The 13,301-nt window shown below is 35.5% G+C and overlaps 1 protein-coding gene across 13 annotated transcripts in view; it reads right to left on the bottom strand.

The window, feature by feature from the left end:
- LOC131410787 (sodium channel protein type 2 subunit alpha) overlaps window positions 1–13,301 on the bottom strand; it is an 81,936-nt gene that overhangs the window by 55,300 nt on the left and 13,335 nt on the right. For 6 of the 13 annotated variants that reach the window (XM_058549150.1, XM_058549158.1, XM_058549155.1 and 3 more), the window contains exons 7-11: window positions 10,804–10,867; window positions 9,122–9,263; window positions 8,776–8,982; window positions 7,040–7,327; window positions 2,017–2,364 (exon numbers count right to left, since the gene is read on the bottom strand). In XM_058549150.1, the coding sequence (XP_058405133.1) occupies window positions 2,017–2,364; window positions 7,040–7,327; window positions 8,776–8,982; window positions 9,122–9,263; window positions 10,804–10,867 (1,049 nt within the window). Of the gene's footprint in view, window positions 1–1,962; window positions 2,365–7,039; window positions 7,328–8,775; window positions 8,983–9,121; window positions 9,264–10,803; window positions 10,868–13,301 lie in introns of all 13 variants that reach the window. The other 7 variants (XM_058549159.1, XM_058549161.1, XM_058549152.1 and 4 more) reach the window with 4 other exon arrangements.

The following is a 13,301-nucleotide window of genomic DNA, read 5'->3' as shown; positions in this document are numbered from 1 at the left end:
ATCAAGATCAGTGATGCTCATACTTTATTATGAGTAGGAACCATGTGGGATGCCTGTCAAAGAAGATTCCCTGACCTTGTTCTCCTCAGCCTTTTGGTCTAAGTCTGGATCGGCCCAGAAATATCCACTTTTTCTTTAAACCACTTTATTGAGAAATAATTGACATGTAAAAGCTGTATATATCTAATGCATGAAATTCGAAGAGTTTGGGGATAAGTATACACCCATAAACTATTACCACCATCAAGGCCATAGATATTTCTATCACCTTCCAAAGTTTCCTTCCCCCACTTTTATTATTATTGTTGTTGCTGTTATTTGTGGTAAGAATACTTAACATAAGATCTACCCTCTCAGCAAATTTTAGGTATACAATACAGTATTGTTAGCTCTAGGCATTATGCTATGTAGTAGATCTCCACAACTTATTTATCTTACATAATTGAAACTTTGCACTCTTTGATCATCAAACTCATAGAAGCAGAGAGTAGAATGGTGGTTGCCAGGGGTTGGGGGAGGGGGAAATGAAGAATCTCTACTTTTAAGAAGCAATCCATTCCAGGGAATTCTGATATAAGTAGTCTGAGGGTGAAGTATATTTTGAGAAACACTGGGTTAAAATGAAAGTGTTTGTTTCCTTAGCCATCTCTTCTTTTCCACTTAAGAAAGTTAAAAAAAAAAAAATTCGATGGGAGGCAATATTGCAATATGGATAAAACATAGGTTTAGTAGCCAGCATACCTGGGGTCAAATCTTAACTCCACCATGCACAGGCCTCAGTTTCCTCCTCTATAAAATGAGGATAACATTAGTAACTATGAAAAAGGGTTGTTGTGAGGATTAAATGAATTAACACATGTAAAGTGTTCTGGACAGTGTCTGGTACATAGTTAGCTACAACTATTTTTTAAGAGAAGTCAACATTCCTTCTGCATTCTTCCTGGTTCCTTCACTACCAAGTTTCACTTTTTTCATGATTTGATTTGACTCCAGGATATTTGGAGATTTCTCTGGGAAAAAGTGATTAGGGAGATGCCATGTGAAAAAAGTGAAGAAGACCAATGGCTATTTCTATAATCCAAGGTAAGAACCTCCTTTATTAGTTGACTGAAAGCTGACTCCATATGATTTTAATGTGGCTTAAAGACTTTGTCCAACTATAATAAATGGAATTGCGTAAAAAACAAAAATCATACAAAGAAGATCTTAACACGATTCAGCAAATTATAAAATACAAGCAAACAATATTGCTAGAATATTTTTATGTTGGTAAATGAAATCTTATTTAATACCAAAGTTAAAAAGCACTTTATGTTTTACAAAGGAAATGTCAATAATATATCCCTGTAAGTGTCTGGTATTTAGTTGAAATCCTTTCCCATATGCTTGATTTAGGGTCAGTTTTGTTACAAAAAGAATTCATGACAGTATATAAAAATTGAAATCTGCTCTAAAAATTACAACACATGATTTATCGGGTACTTTGAGTGATTTCTTTACCATACAAACATACAATGGCCGGGGTCATTTGAGTGGGTGCTAAAAATGTTACAGCACTCTGACCTGCAAAGAGAAAGAACACTGCACTGCGGGATTGAGATATAGTTAGTAAGAGTATCTACTTCAAGAGGAAGTATCAAATTCTCCTTTTAAATGAACAGTAATAACGAGCTCCCTAAGATGAGTTTTCATATCATTTCTTATATTTAATTTGATTATATTAAATATTATGCGTGATAAGTTGTTGCTGTGCTTTTTGGCAAGTTGTGTTACTGTAGTAATAGTGACGAAGGAATACTTCTAATTAGTATATTCTACAACACCCAACCTATGTTTTTAATTAATTTGTAGAAAAGTCTGAATGGAGCAATTTGACAAAACAAGTTCATAGCTTGATTGAACCAATCCTTGGCCTTTGAACAATAGACTCAGCAAAATTTGTAGATGCAGAAATAGAAAAACACTCCCACCAGCCTCAGCTCCCTCCTCAACAGCTGCAGTTTCCATTGGCCTCACCTCTGGCAGGAGCTGCCCAGCAGGAGACGTGAGGGCAGAAGGGCCTCCGACCAGGGAGACCACTCCGTTGCAATCCACAGCGCTGTGCATCTTCCCGTTCATGGGCAGAATGGGGAGCACCCTGGAGGCGCGGCTGGCCTGGCTGACATTGCTGTGGCGCCGCTCTCCATGTCTGTGTGGCACAAACAAAGAGTCTCTTCGACTGTCATTGTCTTCAAAGGTGCTGTGCTCGTCATCAGCAAAATCATTCTCAGAGCCAATATCCTTTGCTCGACCTCTGAAGCTGAAAAGGCTCGCCCTACTGTTGCGTCTTGGAGAAAAAAGGGAGCCGCGGATGCTCAATAAAGACTATGAATAACAAAAAAGGAAACAAAAAACAGATGAACAGAATTAGAGCTGGCATCCTGCAAAATATGAGACTTGACTTACTTTTTCACAGTTGCTGACTTACCTAAGGATAAGTCATTGGACAGGTGGAATCAATCAAGGGCTCGTGTGGTAACTACTGGTGGTGTTCTGGAACTGTCTGTTGGGTTCATCTCTTTTGTTTTGCTTTCCCTTTTTCTCTCTTCCTTCATTTTCATTTTCTCCTCTCTCACTTTCTGTCATTTTCTTCTACTTTACCCACGCCTTAAGATAGTCAGAAGTACCCCCTCAACATTGTTTTGTCCCATTTCTGACACCGAGAACTGAAATTTTTGCTAGACTCTTCTGTAGAAGCTAATTTCACTTAACAAGCCAATAGAAAGCAATTAAATACACACCTGCATTGAGATCCTTTGAAGCCAAAAATATACCCTGTAAAAATATACCCACTAGTGACCACACCCTGATGCAAATCTTACCACAGAGGAAAATAAAATCAATCTTGCTAGTAGGTCTGTTTAATTATAGTACAAGCAGCAGCTTCTTTCCTTCCCTTTGCATATTTTATAATGGTCTTCATGAATAAATCAAACAAATCAAGCTGAAAGAAATGTATGATTCATTCTCTGATTTTCACTCTTATGTCTGTCTCAAGAAATCTGAAGAGCACCATATTTACAAAAACCTGGTTTTCACTAAGTATCTTCACAATCATTTAACAATGGTCTAAATGGCTACATTGCCACTGCCATCATGCAGTTTACTTTGATTCTTAAGCATAGTAGCATTGAGCACAAGGAATCACTTCCTGCTCATTACTAGTCTACTTTTATAACCTCACTCTAGTGAACACTTGTATTTGCTTGATCAGTATCTATTTCTCCTTCTTCTGTTGACAGCATCCTGATTATCTCTGAGAAATGTTCGTCAGGCAAAACCACGACCCAGGCCTAGCCAATGAGCGTATTCCATACCTCCGACCAGAGAGAATGGTTTAAAGATGGGCAGGAAACCATGGGTTTTGGTCCATCGACAGCCACCTCTTTCTTTTACAATCATTGGGAAAGAGATGCATTTTCAATTGGTGTTGCTAAAAATATTGAATATGAGATTGGAGCTACAGTGGGCATCTTCCCACCATACTGGAGGAACCTGGGCCGAGATATGGAGAAACATTTAGTTATGATAACACATTTTGAGCCCTTGGATCTGCCATGCCTAAAGCTATGCATCAATATTACTTATATAATCTAATCAATTTTCTTTTTTGCTTAAGCTGGCTTGAGTTGGATTTCTATGACTATTCATAGAAAAAAATACTAATTTCATCATTTAAACATTATTAGTTTCATCTTTTTCTCTCCAAAGTTTTGTACCTATATATTTTTTACATTTCCTTACTAATAAGTATGTTTTTAATTTTCTTTTCAGCTAAAGAATGATTTTTCTCAATAACGTCTATAAACATCTGTAAAATACCTAGAAGCTTTAAACACTATCTTATGTTATGTGACCCTATTCATTGTTTACAAAGGGAAGCACATCTAAGAAGACTGATCTGCTCCCACCACAGAAATTATTTCTCCTTTCCCTGTACCTATGTTTTTTCATCCTATTATCAACTTCTATTATCCTATTATTTCATTAGTAAGATTCATTCTTTTCGCTTATTGTTTTCCATATAAGTGTTTTTTTTAAGTCTTTCCTAGACTACCCAATTTCTTTCATGTCTCTTTTCACAAGGGACTTTGAATTAGCTGTAAGGACATGATAGTTACAGGATTTCTGACCTACTGGTTATCATTACCTCAAAAAGAAAGGCAGACAAGAAATGCTTGGCAATAAGAAACAAAATAGAAATTATGCATATGTTCACTCTTAGTAAGAGTTTATATTTTAACTACAGGTACTCCACACAATTACAGCCAATAGAAGAGTTGGAGGGAAATAAATTATAAAATTGCACACAATGTTTCTTTAAGTTCAAAGGTGAATTATGCCATAGAAGAGCACAGTTTACATGTGACAGCTATATGAAAAATGATCATGTCCCATCTGTTACTATCAACTTCCAGTGCTGACATTAATTACATAAATCCATAGCAATCCAACACTCTGCCACAAATAAGGCATGGTCAGTAGGAAAAATCTGACATACCAAATGGATCTCTAAAAAACAAAACTCCTGGTTTATCACAAATAGGGAGGGAAATATTAACTTAAGAAGGTCAACAGTATCTTATAAAGGTTTCAAAAAAAGTCCATATTGTCTTGAGACTTGATTGGAGATTGGACTCGTGACTTCCTTGTCTCCCCTCTCCCATACTAACAGGTCATACTGAAGTCTAAGAAATATTCCATACAGTCCACCTACTCTACTGAGAAAACTATAATCTTATGGTAAAGGCCTACATTATATTTTCTTCAATATGAAAGTAGAAATGGTTACCAACAGAATTGCCTTTCCCTCATGTCACCAAAAAACGATAGTTTTCAAGACTTTTTGGTCTTGGACCCTTAAAAAATCTAACAAAAGCTATGGACCCTTCATCACTGTACCCAGGTTGAGAACCTCGACCTAGCTTGATATTTTCAGTATTACTTCCAGGGGCTTGCAAAGTGGGATTAGTATGATTTCAGCATCCCTCCCTTTCTCTCTCTCTCTCTCCCCGTCTTCTTAGTTGATTGTTTGACTATTTCTTCATTAGACAAAAAAAGTCTTTAGCTGTATTTTTATACAAATGTCACTTAAGAAACGATTATCAGTTTGAGCCAGAAATTCCCTGTTGTGTAAATTAGTGATCACTTATAATGCCTAACAAGTTAGGAAATAGAGGCACGAAGAAGAGAATATGGGGAAAATGTTATATCTTTGAGCAACATTTGCAGAAGGAGGTGGGATGGATCCAAAATTTTCAGGCTTCACTATTTTGCCTATAATTAGTTTTATTGGATTTGAAATAAAGCAAATTGGAGAGACTCTCTGTGGTATGTGTTGGTTTGTAGTTTCGAATTTAGGCAATTTGCCTCATGTTACGTACTTTCCTTCTTTCCTCTTTCCCTCCTGCCCTTCTCATCCTTCCTTTGTTTTTCAAAATGATCAATGCTGTAAAAAGGGGACTTAATTTTGAAGGAATTCACATTTATTAAGATTAACGTCTCCACTAATGGAATCATAATGACGTGACAACAACATGAATGCAAATGAGTAAATGTCGAGTTGATATTTACTTAAAAATAAATTCTATTTAACATTTGAATTCAACTCCACTACTCCTTCAATTTATCCTATCTCATAATGTTATTTGGAGTTGGAATGAGTCAAGCTGACCTACAAAAATTTTACACACATTAAACATGAGGTTATGTGAGATGGTGTAAGCTATAAAATGCACAAAGAGCAAGTATAATCTTAAATATATATATCTTTTAAAAGAAATAAAATTGTAAATTTCCTCATCAGTTTTTAAAGATATTCTTTCTAGTCAGTCTGATGAAGTGGGAAGTTCAAGAGTTTCAGTGTCAGGCCAAATTTGAATATTACCTCAGCCCTCACTAACTATATAACACTGGGTACACTAAGCCTAAAAAATAGTGAAAATAATACTATGCAAGGCTGCTAGCATTAATTATGATAGTGTTAAAAAGAATGCCAAGCATAAAACAGGCACTCAACAAAGAATTCAGCTCTCCCCTTCTCTTCACATCTGTAGCTTGGGATGATGATTATAGTTCCTACCTAGGACTGTAGTGAGGTGCTTAAATGAGTTTATATTGCAAGTCTCAATGCACTATGTAAGTGTTAGCCACTATCATTGCTAGCAATGTTGTTGTTCTAACTGTTATTGCTACTATATAGATACTAAGGTTTCACTACCAGTGAACTTGTGTTCTGAGAAACCGTACATTTCTGGTAATTCTCTTGGTCATTTTGAAGACAATTAATGATCCTAAATTTCAAAGTTTCAGGAGCTTGTGTTGGTACATAAGCCAGAGGCATCCGGTGAACATTTTCTGCACTATATAAATCAGGGCATTCTTTCAATGTAAGTGCCATGTTAAACACGAGACAGAGATAACCAAGTGCAGTTAAACAGCACTGCTTAGTGTCATAAATCTTCCTCAGTGTGTGTCTACCTGAGAATTGTGGATACACTTTTAGAAAAATTTTGCTTTGTTTCCCCTTGAAACAAGGGCATGAAGAATGCACTCTTCATATGAAGTTTGCACGTGGTTGGGAACAACTGCACATATGGTCTGAAAGAGTCCACACTTCCCTTGTAGGAAACCACCACTCAGAAAACCCACAGTTCACTGGGTCCAGGTACAGTAGCTAAGAAGGGATGGGAAACATCTGTTGATAATTTCTCATGTGGAAAAGCACCCTGAGATGCTTCAGTCTTTAACAAAACCTCAAAACAACAAACCTTCCCAAGCCTAGTGGGATCAATGCTCTAAAAATTCTTCCCTGGGATTCAAAAAAGTTGTAAAACACACAAATTCTCTGAGGGGATAACCAAAACACTTGATGATCATTACCATTGTGAAAGCATTGTGCTATCTAGGGAGAAGGCAGTTTTATCTCTACCAAATTCTGGCATATCTTAAAAAAATTGTTTGTTATGAAAACACAATTTGTGTAATCTAATATTTTTACCTGGTGTGGAGAAGAAAACCTCTTTTCATATGTCAGCCTACTTCCCTCTAAGGAAAAACGAAAACCTTTTCTTCTTATGCTGTCTTCAGACTCAGATTTGCGGACTCCATCCTCCTTCTCTTCTTCCCCAGACTGTTCTTTCTGTTTCTTTTTTTTCCTTCTGTTTTTCAGCTCTTTTTCACTCTTAGAGCTCAACTTTGATGCTACTGAAGAACTCTCTGAGAAAACCCCCATCCCGCCAGCACCACTGAAGTCTCTTGATTCAGCAGAGGCTGCTGCAGCTGCTGCCTAGAAGGGTACAAGGTAAATGATAGTTGCATATAAACTTGGGAAAAAAATCTATCCATATTACTGCTTCATTTATCTTTAGTATGATGAATACGACCTTGAAAGACGATTCTCCATTCTGGTCTATATTTTGAAAAACAACGCACCATCATTAGACCAATTAAAGTATTAAAATCAACAGTCACGTGGAAGATGACACATGATTTTGATGAAAACCTTCAAGCTTTGGCCTCACACTATGCTTACTAACTATCTAATAATATGAACAAGACACTCAAATACCATAACAATTTTTCTATGATTTACACAATATCTTAAGAAGGAAAGAATTAAAAGATCAAAGGTTTTCTATTTTAACCTGATCCATCACACTTCCACTTGACAAGGACTTTTAGTGCCAGTCTAAAATTTTGAATTTAATTCAGTCAAGTATTTTATTTTAATAAACTTTTTTCTCTTTGAGTTAAATTGAGTATTTCACTAAGAAATACACAACAAAAACATATTACAGATTATATATAAGAGAATCCCAGATCACGGCATCTGAATGAATTGTAAATTACAATGGTACAATTTTGGGAAAGATGTAGTATTCAATATTGTTGCTACTAACCCAGTATATATTTATTAAATACTAATGGTTTTTATTATTTATTAAATAACTTATTAGTATTTAAATGATTTTTATTAAATATTTACGGTATCAATGTTAAAAGGGAACTGTAGTCAAGATCCAAGAAAAACTTAAAATAGGCAATTGGATTAGTTAAGGCCATTAAAGCAAGTAAATATAGTTAGAGAAATTCTTGCCTTAGTTTGAAGCCTCGTCACATCCAGATTAAAGAATTTACAGGGTAGGAGGCAGAGAATATAGTGATTTAGTATATTTACACACCAGCGTTTTCCTTACACAATCCACAAATTTGCATTTAAACATTCATCAAATAGAAAATAAATATTAAATAGGTCTTTGTCTTTCTAGGAATCTTTCTATGAAGATTATTATATATGAAATAATCTCAGTTCAACTCCGGTTTTCTAGTGTTTTCTAGGTAGAGTTTTCCTACCTCTAGTGACACTAATGAAGAAGCAACTATAACTGAATTCTTCTTCCCCAGAAGATTAAGAAAATACTCGATTGAGGACATGTAAGTCTGACTACTTTGTGAGCTTGAGTAAATGAGGGGTCACAGGGGAGAAAAAAATGTCAATAAAGCAATTATAATTCTCCATGTTTTGATGCCATTTGTATTGACAGTAGTCATTAAAATGAAATAATAATATCCTAATAACCAAACAGGCTCCTAACACTTACCAAACACATCTGACATGTTTTGAATGTCAATCACCACTGCTGATTTTGTGCACAAAACGCCACTGACTTTACCAGTGTGGTCGGAGAATTGACATAAACAAACAGAAAAGAGCTCTATGCTTGCTAACTATACCTGAGCTTCTTCTTGTTGCTTTTTTAACTGTTCAAGCATCTGCTGAAATTCAGCTTCTTTCTGTTCAGCCTCTTCTAGTGTTGCCTGATTCTGTTCCTCATAGGCCATGGCCACCACAGCCAGGATTAAATTTATAAGGTAGAACGAGCCCAAGAAAATGACGAGCACAAAAAATATCATGTATGTTTTCCCAGCAGCACGTAGTGTCTGTAAAATGGAAGAGATATTTTATTAAATATTATACAGGAGTTACCAGCTCACATGCTAAATAATAAAGAATTTTACAGCAGTTCTCTTGATCTCAGTATTTTATGCTTCCCAGAAGAATCCTTGTATCCGTTCTCACCAGCTGGTAAAGGTTTTCCCAGAAGTCTTGAGTCATGAGACGAAATAAGGACAAGAAAGCCCAGCTAAAGGTGTCAAAGCTCGTGTAGCCATAGTTGGGGTTTCGACCTGCCTTCACACAAATGTATCCTTCTGGACACTGGCTGTAATTAGGTTGAAGGAAAAACAAGAAGTCAGCAACTGCGAGTCTGTTGGCTGGTTTTCCTGTTTTTATAGATGCCAATGTCTATTTTATAGGACACGAGGGAAAGCAGATTTCTCTCACCTTACCCAGCCCTTAACCCAGCTCTGCGAGGACTGGTTTACAGAATAATAGAATCTATTAAGTCTACTTGTGGATTCCTCCGTGATTGATAATTGTCATTATTATATTGACCATGTCTCCACATAAAAGCAGTCATATCATGATTAATGTCTTCTGGGACTTGTGGACATGAACAGAAAAATGAGTCTACAGGGCAAAATTAGTTTTTACTGAAGATGCAGAAGGGTGTGTGTATGTGTGTGTGGCAGTAGGGAAGAGGGGTGAAAAAAGGACGAATGCGGGCACCTGTAGAGGATGAAATGACTCTGCATAGTAAGGATTTCATAGTATGACCTTAATGATCAGGCTGACCTGGCCTCAATATTGTGCCTGACACTTCCGGGCTGCATGATCCTAGGCAAGTTTCCTAACCTTGCTAATCTCTGGGCACTCATATGTAAGAAAAGCTAATAACAGAACCTGCCTCGCAAATGTGCAAGCACTGAATAAGACATTGTATGTAAAGCATTTAGCACAGTGCAGACAAGGAATTAAAATCATTCTGTTTTACTTATCGCTGGGATCTGGAGATAAAGGCAGCACAATCCTTATCATACAAGCCAAATGCAAAGCCTGTTACCACTGGGAATTTTGCTATAGGCATTGGTTACTAATGTCTACAATATCATCTTCCATAGAAAGAATGTTAGCTTCTGTCTATGATTCTAAAATCTTGACAAATAAGAAAATGTAACTTTCTCTGAATTTTCCTAGGCTTTAGCTCCAGGTACAATATTTCTTAATAACAAGCATTCACATGACGTCAATCATAATAATTAAAAGCACTGATTGAGTGCTAGTATAGCTATATATTCATTAGTCGGTTTAATTCTTACAGCAACCCTATTATTATACCCATTTACCACATAGGAAAACTAAGGCAAGGAGAGGTAACGTTATATGGTGGAGTCAGAGTTTGACTCTGTGCAAACTCTCCAGTCTATGCTCTTAACTACTTAGCTAAAATATGCTAGACATAACATGCACCATGCCTCAGCCATTGACATTATCTTCAGAGAGCTTACATTTTAAGCCATGACCACATTAGCATATATATAAAATATCCCACTTACAAAAGTACATGCTTATGAATTCTATTAACTTAAGCTTCTTATGGATGCGTACTGCTTTTCTATTTTCCATTTAACTAATTTGGAAGATTAGCTGTGACCCAGTAGGAAAGAATAATTGCTGCATATGAGTGTGTGAAGGAGGTGAGAATCCACAATTATCCCAGCTATTTTGAGAGTCAGCGTGAAGTGGAATTTATGGAGGGCTTTGAATGAGGAGAGAGCGGAGGCCGGGTGGGTGGGAGGTGGCAGGTTATTGAGGCCGGTGGCGCAGTGCGGACTGAAACTCAATAACGAAACATCACTTACCCTGCATCTGAGCTGTTGCCACAAAGCAGAGCATCATTTTGCCCTTCCAAAAAGTAAAAGTGACCTATTTAAAGAGCGAGGAATAGAAAGAATCATTAAATAAGCCCTCAAAACACTCAGTCATTGTGTCTAGGTAATAAAGCTTACAATTTTTTTCAATCACAACAAAATGGACAAAATAATAACTATGTATGTGGCTAAATGAAAATATTTTAATAACAATTGAATACTAAACAATTATCAAAATATAACACTTTTGATTAAACAAATGTTTAGAAAATCTGTTTTAAAAACAAATTTTTTTCCAAAAGAATATTTTAACATTTTCATATCAGCATTTATTGCAAATATAAACTCAAATTGCTTAGGATATTTCAAAAAAGAGTCACCACGTTAAGGCTGTTTGCTTGGCACAAAAAGTGACAGAAAGGGAAGCCTCGTTGCTTCTAAATATTTTCATACAAATAAAATTTTATCTTAAAAATACTTTTTGCCTGGATTCCAAATAGATTAAGATATATTTTTCCTGCCAATTTTAACTTAATTTCCTGTGAAAAGTGGGCTTAGGTGTTTGTTTTTTCTATGATGCTGTAAGTAAGTGTTTTGTTTTGGGTTTTGGCTTGATTGGTCTCTTTCAAATGAAGAAGATAAACTTGTTTCTTTGGAGATATATATTTTCTAAGTATATCTAGTTTCTGTTCTTAGGGAATACCTTAGTTACAACTTTAATAAGTTGCAAAGATAATCTAAGGAAACATACACATACATAAACATGTATTTATATATTCAGATACAAAAAACAGACACATAAAAAAACACAAAAAATTATTATGACTGTTTTTAGGAATACTTAAAGCCTATATTCAAGGAATACCCTAATATATTATGTAGGGAAATGTGGGTCATAGTTTTGTGAAAAGTTTTAGATCCTGATACCTCACAACATACATCAAAAAATAATTCCAGATTTTTAAAGATTAAAAATTTAAAGACAAGTCCATTCACATGTTGTAAAGAAGACATAGGGTTTTTCGTTTTTTTTTTTTGTATAGAATATAAAGGTGGCTGCTTTATATGTAGAATATCTAGGTGAATATTTTTATTATTCCTGAATCAAGAAGCATTTTCTAAACTTAAATATAGAAAAAATGAAAACAAATTTGATGACTCCATTGCCTAAAAATCGAAATCACTTAGGCATCAAATACAAGCAATAAGATGAAAAATAAGCTGAAGAATATATTTTCCAAAAAAAGACAAATGTTAATATACTTGATAAACTAAAGAGTTTGTATGAATTCCCCAAAATATATTATCACCTGGTAGAAAGATGGATAAAAATATCAACAGGTAATTCACATTACATAAAATATATAACTTGCTAATTATACTAATAAACATATTTTTAAAATTCTACTGCATTAATAATTAAGGAACAAGAGGATACACTCTTCCCTTCTACCAAAAGATTTTAAAATATGGAAATAGCCAATATTAATGAGCATCCAGTAAGATGACCAGTGCTATAGGAAGTATATAGTTGTATGATCTCTCTACAGAGCAATTTGACACTATATCTTCACAGCCTTAATCTGGTCATACCCTTCAACCCCCAAAAATTCTACTAATAGAAATCCATCTGAAGGAAACAATCAGAAATAGAGAAAAGGTTTACGTGCAAAGATTGTCATTGTGCTGTTATTATAATTGTAATAAATGGGAAACCTCCAAAATATGTGATAATTTGTTCTATTTATTCATTTATCCAATGAATCTTACTGAGCCCAGTATAAATCTTCATAAGAATGCTAACTGTTAAAACATTAGTATAATGTGAAAAGTGATAAAATTTCATATGGTTCTAAAAACCATGAAGGATACCTCAGAATGTGTCCCAGTGGAGTACTGAAAATCAAGGGGTCAATGGAAGTTGGCTAGCTAACTGTACATGGAGTGGGAGGGACTTGGAAATCCAAATGACAGTGGGACTGGCTTCAACGATAAGAAATTATACTGAAGTATATGGCCTCATAAGCGTATTCTGATGTCCATCTCTAAAATAAAATCAAACTACAGTCATGTGCCACATAATTTTCGGTCACTGAGGTTTCGGTCAACGACGGACCACATATTCAATGGTGGTCCCATAACATTAGTTCCATGTAGCTTAGGTGTGTAGTAGGCTATACCATCTACATTTGTGTACTCTATGATCTTCGCACAACAACGAAATCGTCTAACGATGCATTTCTCAGAATGTATCCCTGTCATTAAGCCGTGCATGACTGTATACAAATAAACAACTCTAATACAATGACTGACACCAAAGGGATAAACTGGAATAAGAATATCATAGAGGTAGGTTTTGGGTTTACCCTTTCCATCATCAATAAGTGAATGGCTGGATTGGGGTTGTTTAATTTTCTGATGAGTACACAAATTCAGATTTCATCTTGGTGAATGGTTTCTCTCTTTCCAGATACAACATATGCACTCAA

The sequence above is a fragment of the Diceros bicornis genome, chromosome 10, assembly GCF_020826845.1.
Source record: "Diceros bicornis minor isolate mBicDic1 chromosome 10, mDicBic1.mat.cur, whole genome shotgun sequence".
Taxonomy (NCBI): Eukaryota; Metazoa; Chordata; class Mammalia; order Perissodactyla; family Rhinocerotidae; genus Diceros; species Diceros bicornis.
The sequence above is the reverse complement of the archived record's forward strand: the minus strand, read 5'-3'. Positions and strand labels throughout refer to the sequence as shown.